General features: G+C 42.7%; 1 protein-coding gene across 1 annotated transcript in view; it reads left to right on the plus strand.

Moving 5' to 3' along the window:
- The first annotated feature begins 5,264 nt into the window (after positions 1–5,264).
- The window catches only part of SDK1 (sidekick cell adhesion molecule 1), a 613,965-nt gene continuing 598,252 nt past the window's right edge, over positions 5,265–20,977 (plus strand). Inside the window, exons 1-2 of the mRNA XM_006889744.1 lie at positions 5,265–5,283; positions 7,333–7,492. Of these exons, the coding sequence (XP_006889806.1) occupies positions 5,265–5,283; positions 7,333–7,492 (179 nt within the window). The remainder of the gene's footprint in view (positions 5,284–7,332; positions 7,493–20,977) is intronic.

Genomic DNA, 20,977 nt, shown 5'->3' on the forward strand with positions numbered 1-20,977 from the left:
TAGAATAGGCCAAAAGAGATATCAGAACCAACAATCTGAAACCTCATCTTGAATGTAGAGATGCTAAAGCAAAATGAAGAGAACTGAATGGGTTTTAAAGGGTAGCTTAAGAGGAAAAGTAAGGAAATGTGTGAAGAACTGCAATTAGAAAGCCAAAATGAGTGCAACAATGAATGAATGGAAACCCAAAATCTCTGTAAAGGTTTATGAAAATTAATAAAATATAGAGGAAAAAAAAAGCCAAAATGGAAGAATATACCTGGCACTTCTCTAGAGTGTATCAGGGCCATGGTGTATCCATCCTTTCAATAATCTTACTCAGTCTGTGTACTGAACACATAATAGGTGACTCTAGACTGTGAAGAAGAATGCAACGTCAGGAATGGAGAAAAATTCACTAATAACCTGTGATATACAGAAGACACAGCCTTGCTTGCTGAAAGTCAAGAGGTCTTGAAGTACTTGTGAAAATCAATGACTTAAAGCCTCTAGCCTTCAGTATGGATTACACTTCCACAAAAGAAAACAGAGATCCTCACAACTGAACTGATAAGCAACATAATGATAGATGGAATAACTATTGAAATGTTCAAGGATTTTGTTCTGCTTGGATTCATAATCCATAAATTATAAGTCACAAAAATAAAAGTATATGCTTTCTTGGCCAAATCAGCTGCATAAGACCTAATGATGCCTGTTTTAAAAAAGGAGAAACATCTTAGACAGCTGAGATGTCACTTTGAGGACTTCTCAGATGTACCTGACCCGAACCATAGTGTTTTCAGGTGCCTTATGTGTATGTTAAAGTCTGATAGTCAACAAGATCGAGGAGGAACTAATTTATTTGAATTATGGTGTTGGAAAAAAATGTTGAGTATGCTGTGGTTTGCCAGAGAGTGAACTTCCAAGACATCCTGATTGGAAGAGCTAGAGGGCCAGGGAGTAAGATGCAGACCCTCAGTGAAGTAGAATCACTCAGTGGCTTGAAACATCAGAATAAAGCACAGCAACAACCATAATGAGGTGCAAACCTGGGCAGTGTTTTGTTCGCTTGTACATAGTCTAGGAACCAACTTGACATCACTAAACGACATCCCAGTTCTTATAGGAGCGTGTTTCCAGGTCTTTTCTCACAGAGCTGCTGAAGGTTTCAAACTGCTAACCTTTCTGCTAGCAGCCAATTGCAAACCATTTGGCCACCAGAGCTCCTGTGTCCTTTTTAAATAGCAACTAATAGTACTAACACACCACTGGCACTAATAAAGAAGATAAAGCTTTTAATCAAGTCCTAGAAATAGAGTGAGCCTATAATTTATTGTTCAAACCAGAACACTTTTGAATGGGCAGGGGGAGCCATTGGCCACTTTCCAGGGCCGATGCAGAGCAGGATGCATGCTCAAGTATCTTGCGCAGCCTGGTGTCTGTTCAGCCTGGCTTTATTCTCCTTTCTGAACTGGAACCATCCTTATACCCAGATCTCTGCACTTGCCCAGAGAGCCCTGATGACAGCGGGTAAGACAGTTAGCTGCTAATCAAAAGGTTAGTGTTTCAAACTCACCTGCTTCTCTGTGGGACAGATAGGAAACCACCTGCTTCTGTAAGGATTCCAGCCTTGGGAACAATAAGGGGCAGTTCTGTCTTGTAGGTTTGCTGTTCAGTTAGAGTCAGCAGCAGTGGATTAGTCATCTGCTGATGCTGGTGTACTTCCCAAGGCCATGCATCATACTGGCTGTCACCAAGGGGCCTTAGCACATGCTCTGATCTGCATGTGTGACAGCTGCTAATCCTTTGGCTCCCAGATTCTTCTGTGTCCCTTTTCACCAAGTCGTTATATGTCCTTTCTTCAGCCTCTTCACACACTGAGATGCAACTAAAAAATTATTTACTTGAATGAAAAATGCTAATAAAAGACTAGTAGTCTTTTTATGATGAAATAGTCCACGTAACAGAAGAATAAGCTCTATGTAGTTAAATCCTATATATATAGTCAGTGAAATGAACAGGTGTGGATGTGCCATAGTTTAATGTGCTACTGTATCTCAGTAGAAACAGTGTTAATGTGCTGCTGTATCACAATAGTAACATTGTTAATATGCTACTTAATGTTTATTAAAGATGCAACAATTTAATGAAACAACCCAGTTTAGCAGTCCCACCAATGAAGTATCAAAAATAATGAAGTAAAACACACCCCCCCATATGAAGTGAGCCTATAGATCTTTGATGCTTTATTATGGTGACACTTCTGGCTATAAGTTGTATGTATGTATGTACAGCCATAAGTGGTAGCTTGTTAATGTGTTTCCAAACTCAGTCCACTGCCATTGGTGTCAATTCACAGGGACTGTCCACCCAGTTCCTGAGGCTGTAAATCTTTAAGGGAGGAGATCGCCTCGCTGTTCTCCCTCAGAGTGACTGATGCATTTGAACCATCAGCCTTTTGCTTAGCAGTTCACCATATAACATACCATATCACTGTAGCTCCTGGGAGCCATATGTCTGGTTTTTTAATCACTCAAACAAGTGCTTAAACTCTCTGTGCTTCCTTTTCACCTATCTGTAGAGTGGGTAGAATAATAACATGTATTTAGTAGGGTTTGTTTGGAATTAAGTGAGTTGATGGCTTTGAACAGTTTAACTCACATAGTAAATGCCCAGTAAATCCTAGAAAATGTGTATATAGGAACACTGATACCTCAGTGGTAAGCATTGGTTTGCTGACCAAAATGTCAGCAGTTCAAATCCACCAGCCCCTCTGAAGGATGCGGCAGTCTGTTCCAGTGAGACTCAAAGCATTGAGAGCCCTGGGAGACAGTCCTTTCCTTTCCAGGATCGCTCAAGTTAGAAATGACTCGGCAACAGTCAGTCTTGGGGTTTAGTGAATAGTGTTATTTGGGTTTTGTTCTATATTGCTCATTCAATGATACTTACTCGATATCCTTTTTTCCTGACTTTGGTCTAGCTGCTAGAAATTAAGAAGTGATTAAGATAGGGACTGCATTGGGGTGGGATCAATAAACTTTCATTTCAAAATCTGATAAAACCTGGCATGAAATAAACATAATGATTTGTTGGAGTCCCCTGGTGGTACAAACAGCTAAGGAACTGGATGCTAACCAAAAATTGGGGGTTCCCGCCCACCTACAGGCAGCTTGGCTGACAGACCTGGGCTCCACTGCCAACAAACACAGCCAGCCCCGTGCCACCCAGCTCCACTCTGGCATGCGGGGTCATGTGAGTTGAATTCCACTAGATGGCCGCTGTCCTTCTGCTTTGCCTTCCATGGTTTGTCATTGTTTTGCTTTTAATGGCTTATTTGGGAGTGTTGGGTGGAGAAGACCTTTATTTAACTTAAAGAGTGAGGATAAGGTTTTTACCTGAGAAAAAGCCCAGGAAATGTTAAGTATAGTCATAGAACTGATTGTATAGTATGGTCACATGGACTAGGGTTTCTCAACCTCAATGCCAAGAAAAAGGAAAGGAGAGAGACAGGGTGAGAGAAGTCAGGCACGAGGAGCCACGTCCCAGCATCCTGGACAGAAGAGACAGTTGGTGCACAGAAAGGGCTTATTAGTGCTGTTGAGTTTGACTCACAGTAACGCTCTGAGCAGCCACACTGCTGCGCCATCCTCATCATCTCCGACACACTGGATCCTCATTGCCGATGTCATGGTGTCAGTCTGTCTCATTGAGGGTCTTCTTATCCTTTGTAACCCTCCATCTGTGCAACCACGATGTCCTTTTCCAAGGAACAGCCACGCCTTGTGAAATAAGCCATCATCATTGCTGAAATGTCCTGCATTGCTGGTGAGAACAGGGGCTGGAGAGAGCGACACAGGAAGCAGGCAATTCCAGTGGCCACAGAAGGTTTCCTAGAAAACAAGAAGTTACTCGATTTTGATAATTTTGCTAAAGAAGAAACTGAAACCCACCTGTCAGGGTCATGTAGCTAATTAGTTACGACATCAGAGCTTGAAGCCACGTGATGTGAGAGAGTGTGTGTATTAATGATGGATGTTTATAAGGAGCCCTGGTGGTGGAGGCTGCTAAATGAAAGGCCGGCAGTTGGAATCTACCAACTGCTTCTAGGGGCACATATGGACAGTCCTGTAGAGGGTTTACAGCTGTGGAAACCCAATGGGGGGTCGCCATGAGTTAAAATTGATTTCACAGCAATGTGTTTGATTTGTACAAAATTCTGTCCAAATTATGTAAACAGTTCTGTGAATTTTCACAAAATACAAGTACCTATGTAGCCCCAACAAGAAGTCATCTCAACCTAACTCCCATCCATACCCCTTCATCATCACATTCCCAGCCTGCCACGTAGCATCATAGATTGCTTGGGCACTTCGAAGGGAAGCATAAGACATAAGTTTATTCTTTTCTTTCTCTTGGCTTCTTTCACTCAACACATGGGCCCTAAAATTCACCTCTGCTACTTTTTCTGACAATAGTTTATTCATTCCTGTTGCTGTATATCATTCCATTGTATGAATAAACCAAATGTTCTCAGTTGTATGTAACCATTGGAAGTCACTAAAACACAAGATTTTGCAGAATGAAAGCTGAATGGTCAGTCATGTCCTCCATTTATACATGCTAATCTTACTTATTCGGATCATTTTTCAAAATAATGAAATGCTATCTGAAGGGCATCTTTGTTAGTGCCACTGAGTCATCTCTGGCTCACTGTAACCCTGGGCAACAGAACAACTCATGGCCAGCTCCATGCCTGGCTCCTAAGCCTCGCATGCTTACACCACGGGCGGGCCATCTCACAGACGAGTTCCTCTTCTTAAGTGACTCACTGAGCACGGTTACAGGCCTCTTCTGAAAACATACCGGTAGTATTGGTGACACCATTTCTCCATCCTCGCTTCTGTGGAGCATTCTGGTGATGCTTTTATATGAGAGAGAGGGGGAGAGAGAGAGAAAACACAGCACTATTACATGGCACATAACGTACTAAGCTCTCCTCGCCTCTGCTGCACCTCTGTTTCTGTTAATCCTTTTCGCCTACCCTTCATGTCTTCATGCCTTCAGCTGTTGTAAGCCCTTTTATTCCCCTCTGGTTGGCTGTTGTAAAAACTGTATCCCTCCCTGGGGTTCCTGTTCATCTTCTAGACTGTCAGTTATCTGGCTGAAAGTTGAGCCACAGGTTTCAGTTTCCAGGCAAAAAGGTGACTCCTGGCTGTAGCCTGTGGTGCTGCCCCTGTCTGTCTGACCAGGAAAGCTGACCACTGTAGTTTGGCTGCGATCCCATGACGGCGGCCCACATTGGTAACCAGGCTCCAGTTAGTTCTTCAGGCCTCTCGGCCACAGAGGTAGTGGTTCCTAAGCCCAATTGTTCCAAAACATCTTTGCTTTTCTTCCTTGTCCTTTCTTCCAGACTCGAGAGCCCGGCAGTTATACCTAAGATGGCCACTTTCAAGCCCTTTGATGAGTCACGCTTGTCAAACTGGGAGGTAGAGTGCGCACCAGTTTTGTGGGCTGTGCCATCAGGCTTATTGCCTCCAGGACATATTTTGTTTGTGCTTCTGGTAATCCATGGCATACTGAAGCCCACCACAGCCCAGTTGTTACTTTGAAAATAGATGGCCTAGTTAAAATAAAAGCCCTTTGATAAATTAGTATTAATGGTAAGTAGAACCACTTCTGTAGACCTGTCAGCTGTGCTGCCACTTAGCGTGCACCTTTTTTTTTGAAATTTTCTACTAGTTTACAAAGTTTTAATACATTATTTTTAAGAACAAATTCTTTCAAATTCCCTCCCCGCTCCATCAAATTGTACAACCTCATTATTAATCCCCCATCCCCCTCCGCCTGCACATCCTCATCCCTGTGTACTTCCAACCTCTCCCACCCCTCTTGGATCCTTATACTCATTCTACAATAATGGTTTTATACATTATTTATCCTTGTGGAACTGAGTTAGTTCACTGAGCATAATACTCTCCAGTCCCTCGCAAGTTAGGTAATAATTTACAAAATCATTGCTCCTGCATGCTGCGTATTATTCCATTGTGTGAATGTACTAGAATTTCCTCAGTCTATTAAATTGTGCCTAGACATCTGGGCTATTTCTATGTTCTTGCATTGGTGAATAATGCTTCTGAGAACATTGGTGTACAAATCTCAGTTTGTACCTTAGTTCTCATATTCTCAGGGTATATTCCAAATAGTGAAATAGCTGGGTCATAGGGAATTTCTACGTTCAACTTTTCGAGGAAGTGCCAAACTGCCATCCAGAATCCTCTCATCCCAGTCAGGAATAGCAAAATTTAACAAAATAGTAAGCAACAAATGCTGGCGAGGTTGTGGAGAAACTGGAACTGTTGTTGGGAGTGTAAAACGGTGCAACCACTGTGGAAGGCGGTATGACGCTTTCTCCAGAAGTTGCAAATAGAGGTGCCATTTGACCCAGCAATTCTACTACTGGGAATATACCCCAAAGAGACCATAACTGACATACAAGCAGATATATGCACATCCATATTTATTGCAGCTTTGTTCACAATAGCAAGGAGCTGGAAACAATGTAAGTGCCCATCAACAGATGGACAGAGAAGCTGTGGTATATTCACACAATGGAATAATAGGCTGCATTGAAAAACAAGGAACTCATGCAATATTATTCAAAATGGGTGACCCTGGAGGACATTATGCTGAGTGAAGTAACTCAGTCACAAAAGGACAAATACTGCATGGTGCCACTGTTGTAAAACAGGACTGACCTCGGGGTTGGGGGGAGACTGAGAAAGATGGGTTTAATATTGTATACTACACTGAAACAGATGAGGGAGAAAACTGTTTAAAAGGGAAATGTGATTAGGTATTTTTGTCATGACAGGAGTCTAGAGCAAAGGCTACATGGTGGAGTGGACCTGGGGGAGGGTTTGTAAAACAATGAAAGAATTTTTCTTTTACTTTTCCAAGAGGGTAGTGGACTAGGGGGGAGGGTTGGGAGGGGAGAAAAGTGCAACAATGAATGAATGGAAATCCAAAGTCTCTGTAAATTTTCATTGAAATTAATGTGGTTTTTTTTTAAAAAGAGTTCCTTTCTTGCCACATCCTCTCCAACATCTATTACTTGCTGTCCTGTTAAACTTTGCCGCTGTCACTGGAGTGAGATAGTACCTCATTGCATGCAGCTTTTTGAAGGATATTGCTTGCTTCTAGGTGTCAAGGGTTATTTGCTGCTTAATTAGGCCAACTAGTCACCAGTTTTACTTTTAAAAAAATTAGGTCTGTTTAAATAGTAAATTCATGAGTTATATGAATGTCATTTTGACTTGTGCTTCACAGAGTTTCCTTTTCTGGAATTTTCAGATGATGTGGCACCCTACTTCAAGACAGAGCCGGGCTTGCCCCAGATCCACCTGGAAGGGAACCGCCTGGTCCTCACCTGCCTTGCTGAAGGGAGCTGGCCCTTGGAGTTCAAATGGATGCATGAGGACAGGGAGCTCACCAGCTACACCAGTGAATACAAGTAATTGTTTTCTTGAAAATATGTTTCCGTTTCGGACAGATGAATTTACAGTCATTGGCTGCTACTAGAATGGCAGAAGGTGGTTGAATTTCCGATGCTTTAAGGATTAAATATATGGATTTGAATGTGCAATTAGAATGTGATTTACTATTCTGATACGGGATTTAGTTTACCTAGCAAATTTATCATTATATTTGTAAAAGTAAGGCAAACCCCCCTATTATACAAAAATGCAGATAACAGCTTTCCCATTGTGGCTTTGTTTCCTTGTGGCACCAGGCCCACCCACAAGTGTTATTCATCTCTAACAAGTAAACATGTTTCCACAGAGCTTGGCAGATCCTGGCTTTGGGAGTTCTGAGTTGCCAACAGAAAAGCTTCTTGATTGAATTTTATGGTTGGGATCAGAAAAGATGGAGTCAGAAGAATGGTCTGAACATGTGCTGGGCACTAAGTTAGGGTTAGACGTAACATGTGCAGAAGCACAAGGGCTGGGATGGGCGGAAGCTGGGCGTGAGGGTAAGGCTGAGGTGTGGCTTCTTGCGTGAACACTCAGTGTCTCCGTGTGCTGCATGAGCTCTCCGGAGCTTCGTGTCTAACGGCTGCATCATGGTGCACTGTCGTGACCACTGGGCTGCTGTGGTGCTGGCAGCTTTGCCATTGGTGTTTCCAACACCAGAGGGCACTCCAGGTGGACAGTTTCAGTGGAGCTTCCAGACTAGACAGACTAGGAAGGACTTGGTAGACTTTCTCTGGACATGGAGCAAGGTGTCCAGGGCACCCTATGGATCGCAGAACACTGATGCAGTGCTGGCTTCGATGGAAAGCACTTGAAGTAAGACGAAACGAGCTGCCTCCTCCGGGTCAAGTCAGCCTGAAGGGTGTGGATGGAGGAACAGTGGCTCAGACCTAGTGAGTGAGGATTTCCAGGTGGATGGAGGAGCGTGCTCCACGTCACTTCCTTTCTGTTCAAGCAGCTCAGTGTTCTCACTTGTAAAAGGACCATGCACTATAGAAGAGTTAATGTTCTCTAGTTTCCTGAATGCTCATTCAGCAGCCATGTAATTTTTTTTTACAGAAAGAAGGGAATAGTTGTTGGCTTCAACAAATTCATTTTCTTCACGTTTAAGAGGTCATCATCTCATTGCTGTCATATTCAAACCTCCTTGTTGTTGTTAGGTGCCATCAAGTCGAGTATAACTTAACACTGTGAACAGCCAGTCCAAACCCTGCCCTGTCCTGTGCCATCCTCATCGTCTCTGACACATTTCAACAAACAGCAGCTACATGTGCAAAATATGAAAGACAAAGACAGTTGTGTTTGCTATGTGCTATCGAGTTGCCTGTGACTCATAACGACACCGTGTACAGCAGCCCTGTCTCACTGATTCAGACACACCAACCCCCATTGCCCCAGTCACTGTATCAATCCATTTCATCTAGGGTCTTCCTCTCTTGGGCTGTCCCTCCGCCCTTCTGAGCATAAATTCTTTCTCTAAGGACTGGTCCCTCCCAGCCATGTGCCCACAGTCTGTGAGACAGAGCTTCAAAATCCTAGCCTCCAAGGAGAAACTTGGTTTCACCCTTTCTAAGACAGACCTGTTTGTTTTCTTGGCCATCCATGGTCTGTTCAAGACTCTTTTCCAGCACCACAACTCAAAGGCATCTGTTCTTCTTCTGTCATCCTTAGTTTCTGAGTCTATAAATTTCATGAGAGGAAATTTCCCCTCTCTCTTCCTAAGCAGCTTGAGGATTTGAAGCACCAGAGAGTCTCTGCCTTTGGGTGGGTAGGCAGCACCACCAGATTTCCCTTTAGGAAACCAGCGGTCCAAAATGAGAGGGCTGGCTCTAGGGGAAGGAAGCCCCTCCTTGCTTATGTTAGGGGAAGGTCCTGTCTCCTTTCAACATCTGTGGCCTGGGTGTGTCCTTGACAACTCCATGTCTTTGTCTTAGCTCATCTCCCCTCTGCTTGTCCCTTTAATCTCTTTTATATCTCAGAATAGGTTGACTCAAAACATGCTCTCCTCTAATACTACCTCATTAGCATAACAAAGTCAGCACATCCCCTAATGGCATTATAACAACAGGCTGAGAGGTTAGGATGTTGAGTGCATATTGGGGGGGGGTGCATAATTCAGTCTGTCTCTCTCCAGTTGTGAGCCTACATTCCTCTTCTTGTGAGTCCAGCTTCTCAAATAATTTGCTCAGCTTACAGATTGAATAGATATGGATAGAGAATACAACCCTGACACACTCCTTTCTTAATTTTAAAACATGCATTTTTTCCCGGCTCTGTTCACACAGCAACCTCTTGGTCCAGACAAACATTTCGCATGAGCACAATCAAGTGCTCTGGGATTCCTGTTCTTCTCAATGTTAGACACAACTTGATGATCCACACAGTCAAATGCAAATGCCTTTGCTTAGTCAATAAAGCACAAATAGACATTCTTCTGGTAGTCTTCTTCTTTCAGCCAGGATCCATCCAACATCAGCAATGAATGATGTCTCTGGTGCCATGGCCTCTTCTAAATCCTGCTTGAACTTCTGGCAGTTCCCTCTCTATGTACTGTTCCAGCTATTTTGGAATGATCTTCATCAATATTTTGCTTGGATGTGATATTAATGATATTGTTCAACAGTTTCCACACTGGGAACAGGAACAATTATGGACCTGTTCCAATCCATTGGCCGGACACAACTGTCCTCCAAATTTTTTGGTGTAGACGACTGTTGTTGTTGTTGTTATGTGCCGTAGAGCATTTTATTAATTGAAACAAATCAGTTGGTGTCCCATTGATTCTTGGGGCCTGATTTTTTGTTAATGCCTTCAATGCAGCTTCCACTTCCTCCATTACCATTGGCTCCTGCTCCTATGATACTTCTTGAAATTTTTCAGTGTCATTCAGTTCTAGAATTAGGATCAGAGGGAAACTCATCAATAACCTGTGTTATGCTGATGACACAACCTTTCTTGCTGAAAGTGAGGAGGACTTGAAACACTTTGCAGAAGGTCAAGGAACGTAGCCTTCAATATGGATTGCATCTCAATGTCAAGAAAACCAAGATTCTTATACCAATAGGCAACATTATGGTGGGTGGAGAAGAAATTGAAATTGTCAACAAACTTCATCTTACTGGATCCACAGTTAACATCCTTGGTACCAGCAGTCAGGAAATCAGGAGTTGTTGTGCATTGGGAAAGTCTGCAGTTAGGGATCTCTCCAAATTATTGAGAGTAATGGTGTCACTTTGAGGACTAAGGTGGGTCTGATTCAGGCCATGGTTTTTGCAATTGCTTTTCATCTGAGATCTGGATAATGGATATGTATGATAGAAGAAAAATTTATGCCATTGAGCTTTGGTGTTGGAGAAGAGCAATGAACATCCCATGAACAACCAAGAGAACAAATAAATATGTCTTGGAGAGGGTACAGAAAAGGATGCTTCAGAGACAAGGATGCCACAGATACTTTGGAGGCAAAGATGATGAGGCTTCGCCTCACATACTTGGTTCATGTTGCTAGGTGCAGCTATACCTTGGAGAAGGACATGATACTTGGAAAAGTGGAGGGGCAGCAAAGAAGAGGATGACCCTCAACCAGGTGGACTGACATGGTGACTGCACAGTGAGCTCTAGTGTGCCAGGAGGTGTGAAGATGGCACAGGGTAGGACGGGGCCAGATCCATTGTTCATAGGGTCGCTGTGAGTCATACTCAGTCTGGTGGCACCCAACAACAACAGCAACAATTCCGTTTGTAAAGCCAGCCTTTTGCTGATCTTCCATCTGGAGGAATCTTATCCTATCCTGTCTCATATTAATAGTAAACACCTTTTCCATTCAGTGAAACAAATTAAAAAACAGGCACTTCCATCTCATTAAGAAGCACATTTTCATTCTAATTTTTTAATGTTTAATAATTATTTCTCCACATTTGTAATTACATTTATCTTGTTTTGATTAACTCCATGATAATAATAATTGCAATGGATGTGTAATTCAGAAGACTTTCTAGACACATGGAGCCTTAGCATCAAAGGAGGGGTGGGGAATGCTCAAGTTATAGTAAATCACTTCAATAGAAAAATAGCATTCCGTCCCTGAAATACTTTTTATTATGATAATATTCTGGGGGGAAAGAGATTTAATAGCAAGTTCAAAGGGTTAAAAAATAGGAAAATTCTATCTGTGAAAAGAGAACTCAGTTTTAATGCATAATCAGTTGTTTTAATAAAGTGTCAAAAGAATTAGATCTTTTCATATAGAAAGTTAAGCTGCCCAGAATGATTCTTAAAGCCCACATCCACTGTCCTCACGTCACGTTGTGACTCCTGCTGACCCTTCACCAGGCCCCCCAGGCGGGAAACAATTTGGAGAGGAGACTACCCATTGCTCTCCTGAAGAGTGGGTGGTGGGCTTGAGCCACTGACCTTTTGGTTAGCAGTCCAGCATGAAATGTACACCAGCAGGGAGCTGTAGTAATCCCGTCTAGTACAAACACTTCTAATTCTGCAGGCTCCATAAAAGGGAGATAGGTGTTACGGTCTGTAGAGAGCTGCACGGGCACCAAGGGCAGAGTCGCCCTGGAGATTGGCACAGACCGTCTGTTCCACTCGGGAAAGATGAGCAGTCTCCTCTTGTGCAGTTTACATCCTCCAAAGCCCCCTTAAAGGGTCTGATAGAAGTTGGTTCTGACTCCATGGCAATGAGTTTGGTTTGTTGATGCTTCTCATTTCTCTCACACACACACTGCTGTGAAACTGACCCTCTAATGGATTCTCAAAGGCAGGAATTCTCATGGCAAGAGAGTGCTCCTTCTTCTGTGGGGCAGATGATGGATTCTAACTGCTAGTTGTGGTTGGCAGGGGCACTCCCTACCCACTAGGCCACCCGAGTTCCCTGTAGAATAGATAAATGCCTGAGGGCTCCCTATCATTGTAAATGTAACACACACACACACACACACACACACACATAAATTTTTGAGTATCTAAACCGTGTTATTTTTACTTCATTGCCTGCATTTAAAACAGTAGGATAGCAGTTTTATTTTAAAATGCCTAAATATACAATAGCCTTCAGTCTGGATTATACTTTACCATAAAGAAAACAAAAATAACATTGGATTAATAGGAAACATCATGATTAGTAGAGAAAAGAGTGAAGTTGTCAAGATTTCATTTTACTTGGATCCACAGTTAGAACCCACAGAAGCAGCTGTCAGGAAATAATGAGTTTGACTGCAAAGGGTCAATCTGCTACCGAGGCCCTCTTTAACGTGCTAACGGAAACGCTATCCCTTTAAGGTGTACCCGATCCAAGCTGTGCTATTTTCACTTGCTTTATACGTATCTGAAAATTGGATAGTGAATAAGGAAAACCAAAGAAGAATTAATGCCTTTGAATTGTGTTGTTGGCAAAGGATATTTACCAGACCATTAACAGCCAGAAAACCAAACAAATCTGTTTTGGAAAAAGTCTCCCAAAAGCGCTTCTTAGGAGGAATGCTAGTGAGGTTTAATGTTACAGGCTTTGAGCACGTTATTAATAGGGGTCAGTCCCTTGAAAGAATATCATGCCTGGAAAGGTGGAGAGTAGCAGAGGACAAGGCCGTGATGAGATAGATGGACCCAGCTGTTGGAACCATGGGTTTGAGCACAGCAGACATTGTGAGCCTGGTGCAGTACAGACAGGGTTCTGTTCCCTTGTCCGCTGGACACTGTGAGTCAGGGCCAAGTGGCTGGCACCTCCCGTTATCAACAACAAGCATCTTAGATAAACAAGTAGTTAAACTTACCTAGTGGTAAGAAGCTATACTACAGTCTCAATGGCACATTGTTCAAATCCACCAGCCGCTCTGCTGGAGAAGGATGGACAGTTGCCTCTTTTGTTATTTACTGCCTCTGAAAACCCAGTGGAAAGCCGCCTGTGGGTCAGTTCTGATTCAACAATACGCAACAACAGCACACAGTGAAAATATTTTGGTGTCACCTTCATGGTAGAGGTGAGACGCTCTGCACGGCTCCTTGTATTGGCAAATGTGTTGCCATCAGATGCTTTATGAGTAACATGTGGAGGTGGAAACGGCATTGGTTGTATTGAAGAATGAGGAAAAATCCCCCAAGATGCTGCACATGCCCAGAGGGAGCGCTCAGAAAGGAAGGCCGACGGGGCTGGAGCACAGTAAATGTGGCGAGGTCAAAACAACGCATGTATGAACGGTGGGCCAGTCTGCTCTGCAAACCTTGATTCACCTCTCAGCAAAACGTTACAAAGAAAATAAAATTGGAAGACGTGTGTCATATATGAGCCCTTAAAATGAGGTAATGCCTTACACCCTTTTCAGAGGAAATTCCACCAGAAGGAATGAGGTTATTCAGAAGCTGGCCTGGCTTGGAGGAGACATAATGAGTTATGTTCTGATAAGTGAGGGCTCGGTATCAGGGATCATTGTGTTTTGTCATCATTTGTTTCAGGATATAAAACCTGTCTAAACTCCCATGCTGTTTTTTCCCATTGACTCTTTCACCGGCTTTCTCCAATAAGCACTTTTGGCAGTCATACGTTAACCTTCCTGAGACCTTTCTAAGTCTCAAATTGAAAAGAATGGTGATGTTATGAAAATGGTAGTTGTTTGCTACCTGAAATTGAGCCCCTAAGGTAATACATGCATTTCCCCCTAAGAGGTGCATCTAGGTGTTCCTTAGAGTCAAGGACAGTGAGATTTCATCTTAGATGCATTTGGCATGTTATCTGGAGGGGCCAGGCCCTGGAGAAGGACCTTGTGCTTGGAAAAGCAGAGGAAGATCTTCAGTGGGATGGAACGATTCAGTTGCTGCAACAATGAGGCGAAGTGACAGCTGAGAGAGGGGTGCAGGATCTCGCGTGGTTTCAATCTGTTGTACATGGGGTCACTCTTGACTCTTAACAGCATTTTCCTCTAAAATACATCGAGTCACTGGATTGAACCCTAGTCACCTGTGTAGCTGAGAACAACAAAGACCCTCAGCAGAGGTTGATGATATGTTGGCTGCACCTGTGGGTGCGAACAGAGCAGCTACTGGGGGGTGGGTCTAGTGCAAGCCCACATGGGTCTTATTCCCCTGCACTGTGAGGCTGGCACAGACCCAGGAGGGTCTCTGGACTCCGTGTGCTGTGGGGCTGGTGCTGACCTAGGGTCGTCCTCCTGGGCATTGAGGCTGGTGTGGGCCCAGGATGCGCTGTGGGGTTGGTGTGGGCCTAGGAGGGTCTCGTCCCACTGCGCTGTGGGGCGGGGTTGCATCCGACTGCTCACAGGTGCTGTGAGTCAGAAGTAACTGGGCAGCAGCACTTCCCCACCCCACCCCCAGTATTCTCTCTTTTGGCGTCTGTAATGAAATGTTAACTTTTTAGAGAGAAAATTAAAGAAATCCGCCTTTCTCGATGTTAACTAAAATCACGTTTTCTTTGCTGCTTGTTCTGCACGTAGCACAATACAAGCCAGTGAATTCTAACGTTCTAGTATTCATGTTGTTGATTGCCATCGAGTCAAGCATTATTCATAGCGACCCTATGAGCAAAAGGCCTGAAACCTTTCCCGAACTATCGACATTTATCAAAGCTCATAGAGTTTCCAGAGGCGTGTTGTTTAGGAAGTAGTGCCACTTCTGCTTCCCATGTTTATATCCACATGCAGAGATGGTGACTCCTTTGGCAAATGGATAGTAGTTCATGAAGTAAATTAAATTGGAGAGATGTGTTCGGCCAATAGGCAGTTGTTCTCCATTCCACAGGTGACATGGGCTTTAAGTTATTTCCTACTTTAGGGTTTTAAAAATGTCATTATAGACAAATTACACACACACAATGGGTGACTGGAATGCAAAAGTTGGGCACATGAAAGAAGGATTGGTAGTTGGAAAACATGGACTTGGTGCTAGAAATGAAGCTGGAGATAGAATGATAGAATTCTGTACTTTCAGTGATTTATTCATTGCAAATACCTTTTATAAGAAACACAAACACAGGCTATACACATGGATTTAACCTGATGGTATGCATAGGAATCAAATCTATTACATCTGTGGAAAGAATCACTGGAGAGTCTCAATATCAGCTGTGAAAACTAGGCCAGGTGCTGATAGTAGAACAGACCACCAACTACTCATATACAAGTTCAAGCTGAAGTTGAAGAAAATGAAATCAAATCCACAGGAACCAAAATTCAATCTTGAGTCTATCCCACTTGAATTTAAAAACCATCTCAGGAACAGGTTTGAGACCTTGAACACTAATGGGTGAAGACCTAATGAGCTGTGGAAGGATATCAAGAATATCATCCATAAAGAATGCAAAAGGTCATTACAAAGGCAGAAGAGGAAGAAAAGACCAAGGTAGATGTCAGTCGAAACTCTGACTATTGCACTAGAATGCTGAGAAGCCAAAACAAAGGGAAGAAATCAAGACATTAAGGTGAACAGAAGATTTCAAAGGACAACTTGGGAAGACAAAACAAAGTATTATGATGAAATGTACAAAGAGCTGGAGTCAGAAAAATCAAAAGGGCCAAACTTACTCAGCATTTCTTAAGCTGAAGGAATTGAAGAACAAATTCAAGCCACGAGTTGTAATACTTTATGGAAGAATATTAAATGATCCAAGAAGCATTAAAAGAAGATGGAGTATACAGAGTCACTGTACCTAAAGGAATTGGCTGACAAAAAAAAAATCATGAAACAATGTATGTGCAAGAGCCTGTGGTGATGAAGGAAGCAGTCCAGCCTGCTCTGAAAGAACTGGCAATAAACAAGGCTCCAGAAATTGACAGCATACCAACTGACATTTTTCAACAAGCCGACTCTGCCCTGGATGCACTCATTAAGCTGTTCCAAGAAAGCTGGAGGACAACCACCTGGCCAACTGACTGGAAGAGGCCTATATTTGTTCCCATTCCAAAGAAAGGTGACCCAACAGAGTACAGAAATTATCAAACAGTATAATTAATACCACACGCAAGCAAGATTCTGCTGAAAATTATCCAAAAACAACTGGATCAGAACATCAACAAAGAACTAGCTACCATATGTGCAGGCTGGGTTTAGAAGAGGCTGTGGTACTAGGGATAGCCTAGCTAATGTTAGATGGAGCTTGGCCGAAAGCAGAGAGTACCAGAGGAATGTCCATCTGTCATTCATTGACTATGCAAAGGCATTTGACTGTGTGGATCACAACAAACTGTGGCTAACTCTCAAAAGAATGGGAATTCCAGAACACTTGATCATACTTAAATGAAGCCTATACTTGGACCAGGAGGAAGTCGTCAGAACAGAGCAAGGAGACACTGCATGGTTCAAAATTGGGAATGCCAATTTTGTGCCAGGGAGATGTTCTATCTCCATACCTTTTCAATCTCTATGCAGAACAGATCATCTGGAAGCCTGAGAGGTATGAGGAGGAATGTGGCCAGGTTTGGAGGAAGATTCATCAACAACCTATGTTGTATAGTTGACACAAGCCTACTTGCTGAAACTGAGGAGGACCTGAAGTGCTTGCTGCAGAAGATCAAGGACTGCAGCCTTCAATGTGGATTAAAGCTCAACATGAAGAAAACAAAGATTCTCACCACTGGGCTGATTGGCGGCATTATGATAGATAGTGAAGAGATTGAGATTGTTAACAGCTTTAGTTTGCTTGGCTCCACAATCAACACTTACGGTACCAGCAGCCAGGAAATCAAGAGACAAACTGCATTGGGAAAATCAGCTATCAGGGACCTGACCAGAGTACTGAAGAGCAGTGATGTCAGTTTGGAGACTAAGGTGCACCTGATCACCATAGTCTTCGTAATTGCTATGTATCAGAGAGCTGGACAATGACTAGGGATGGTAGAAAGAGAATAGCTGCCTTTGAGTTGTGGTACTGGAGAAGAGTGTTGATTATACCATGGACTGCCAGGAGAATAAACAGTTTCATCCAAGAGAGGGTGAGACCAGGCTGCTCCTTAGGGACAAGGATTTTGAGTCTTCATCTGACATACTTTGGACATATTGCACAGAGGGACCAGTCCTTGGAGAGGGACATCATGCTTGAAAGGGTGGAGGGACAGAGAAAGAGAGGGAGACCATTGATGAGATGGATTGATTCAGTGACTGAGGTAATGATGGTAGGTGTGTCAGAGACAGTCAAGTTGGCACAGGATAGAGCAAGTTTCAGGGCTGTTGTACATAGGGTCACTATGAGTCACAAGCGTCTCGATGGCACATAACAAGAACAACAACAACAGCAACAAGAACGTATAAGTAATATGTTGTTGTTAAGTGCTGTTGAGTCATAACTCATAGCAACCCTATGAACAAAAGACCTGAACAATTGCATAACTTTCATTGTTTCTCCAAGTTCATAGACATTATGGAGGCAAGTTATTATGGAAGTGGTTGCCACTCCTGCTTCCAAGCTTGTTTTAATCGGGGAGCTCCACCAAACACTGTCTGCCATGGGTAACCATTACCACATTTGATGCATCAGTGTCACAGTGTTCAGCATCACAGCAACCATGAGTTACCTCTGTACAGCAAATGGACAGACCAGTGCTGTACCACTTAGAAGAATGTATTAATCTGATCCAAGGATTTCTCAATGTTAGGGATAACACTCATTCTTATAACTGAAGAAGTAATTGAATACTCAAACATCTGAAATATCTTAGTCTCATAACATGACTTGTCTCCGTGGTTCAATTTCTGTAACAGTATGACAGTGGAGATACTTGATGGATTTTTTTTTTTTTTATGTTCTAGTAAAATAAAATATAGTTGAGAGTAAAGTTATTTTTTGTCTTTGACTTCTAAAAGGGCATTTTTTTTTCTTCAATACCAGTAAAAGGTTATTAACTATCTGGCAACAACCTTTATAAGAAATGAGCGAAACTTATGTGAAGAGAAGGACAAAGCCACATTGTGAGATATAAAGGCACTATTCAGTGCCAAAATGCCAGCCCTTTGAAATCATTGTAGAAATTGAACCTAACTCCAATAAAAATCCTGATAGGTTTTTTTATGCAAAACTTGATTGATGAAATAGCTCTACAGCTCATCTAGAAATATAAACAGAAAAGAATACCAATAAATTTTCAAAACTTGAAGCGAATAATAAGGAGAAATGTTCCCTTCTAGGAGTGAAAGTATATTAAGAAGCTACAATAATTAAATAACATGTTCTTGGTATAAAAATATACAGACATGCTCCAGTAGAGAGTTTAGAACTAGACTATCATATTCATAAAAGTATTATAATCAAATGAGCATTCACATCAAGAGGAGAATCAATTTGGGGGGGGAAGAAATATTCACAGTAGATCACTATTTTATAGCAAACACCAAAATAAATTTTAGATACATTGAGGAGTTAAATTTAAAAAGTAAACCATATGAAAATGCATAGAATATCTGCATGATCTCTAACTAAGGACAACAACATATAAATGCATTGGAAACAGACAGCCAAACCATCTAAGCCATACAATATTTTATAATTTCTCTATGTTCAAATAATCATAACAAGTTGAGATACAAGCAATAACCTGGTTTTCAAGAAATTAGACATCTAGATGCCTAGCAACCTGATCCTCTGAAAACTGCCTGCGCTGAAGCTTGTCATCAAGTAGTCTACTGGAAAAGTAATTTCAGGTAGCAAGAGTACAGGACAGAGACAATGGAACGCAAAAGGACGGAAAGTCAGCACACGGATGGCTTACACAGCTGGCAAACCTTATCGGTGACTGGAGCTCAGTCCTCTGGGAATTTCTAAGGAGCCTTATGCAGCACATCTCCACACTGTCTGCCTGAGAGCTGGGAGTGGACAACATTATCTACCGGCTCCCACGGGAGTTTGCTCAACACTGGTCCATGGCCTTTAACCCTGATTTCTGCTTGCACAGAATGGACCTTTCCAACTTTGGTGCCAGGGAGTCCCCAGGGCAAAGCAGACAAGGTCACATACTTCCAGTGTGACCTGGAAGAGGCCCATCAAGGCTGCCTAAAACAGGTGAACAGAGCAGTGCCAGGCTAAGAGCTGGAGCCAGACTGGTATTTTGCACAGCAGAGTCACAGGGGCTACAGTGGCTGGGACTTCAGAGTATAGCAGACTTCTAAAACCCAAGCCAAGCTGAAGGAGTGCAGAGAAGAGGTGCACATTACCTGCAATGAGAATGAAAAAAGGATGGCATCTCTGCAGCTCCTTCTGGCACAAAAACTGTTCATAGGAGAAGAGGCTCCTTGGACAGACAGTTCTACACGGTAAATGTAACTATATGGAGGGCATTCTTAGAAAAATACTACTTACCAAAGGTGAGCAAAGAGGAAATAGAAACTTTCAACACTCTGATCTCCTCTAGAGAAATTTAATTCATAAATCATATCCTTCCTTCAGAGAAAATTTCTGGCCTGTATGGCTTCATCAGTGGATTCTAGTCTCCTAAACTCTTCCAAATGATAGGGAAAAGGGGAATACTTCTAACCTTAGAATGAAGTAGCATAGCCTTGGTTTCACAACCTGACACATTTTAAATGAGCAGAGATATAAAAACTCATGAACACATGTGAGTCAATTACATGCATACCCCCTACAGAGAACACAGTCCACTAGTGGTTGTCAGGGTGGATGGGATACAGGGGGCAGGCAGGCTTTTGTCAGTGATGGGAAAATCACATCTATTAAACCACGGAGCTACAGATAGAGAAAACCACCTTCTAGAATTGATGTTCTGAATTAGGGCTCTTAGACTCCTAAACTTTTTGATAAAGAGTGCAGATGTCAGTTAAAAGACTCAAGCATGACTAAGCCATGGTATTTTTAGTTGCTCCATACGCCTCTGAAAGCTGGACAATTAATACAGAAGACCAGAGAACTGAGACCTTTGAATGGTGTTGGCAAAGCAGGTTGAGTTCCCATGGACTGCTGCAAGAGCCAGTGCATCTTAGAGGAAGTGGAACCTGTGTGCTCTTAGAGGCGAGGAGGGTGAAACTGTGTCTCATGTACTGTGGCCACATTATCAGGAGGCACTGGTCCTTGGAAAAAAGATACTATGACTAGAGACGTGAAGGGCTGGCCAAACAGGAAGACCCTCGATGAGTGAGAGACGATGCAGCAGTGGACTTGAGCCCCATGCAGGGTCAGGCAGGGTTTTGATTTATTGTTCGTTAGGCTGCTATGAATCCTTAGCTGCTCAGTGGCACCTAACAACATCAACCAACTTGTCCAAATCATGCACTTGTGGTATTTATATTAGACCAGCTCTAGAAAATTGAGACAGAGGGGAAAAACAGCTGTAGCTGGAGGTGCGAGGCTGTATTCTTCCCCCAATTGCAGTAGCCAACATGTACTCATAAGGCTTCGGTGGCTGCTTTGACTCTGTACCCTAATGTCTGTGTCCCTCCTGCAGAGATGTCTATTATTTTTACTTATTTCTGGCTTTTCAACTCCATGTGTTCACAGCAGATATGATTCT

Source organism: Elephantulus edwardii, unplaced genomic scaffold (genome assembly GCF_000299155.1).
Source record: "Elephantulus edwardii isolate Elephantulus edwardi_28Jun2011 unplaced genomic scaffold, EleEdw1.0 scaffold00080, whole genome shotgun sequence".
Taxonomy (NCBI): domain Eukaryota; kingdom Metazoa; phylum Chordata; class Mammalia; order Macroscelidea; family Macroscelididae; genus Elephantulus; species Elephantulus edwardii.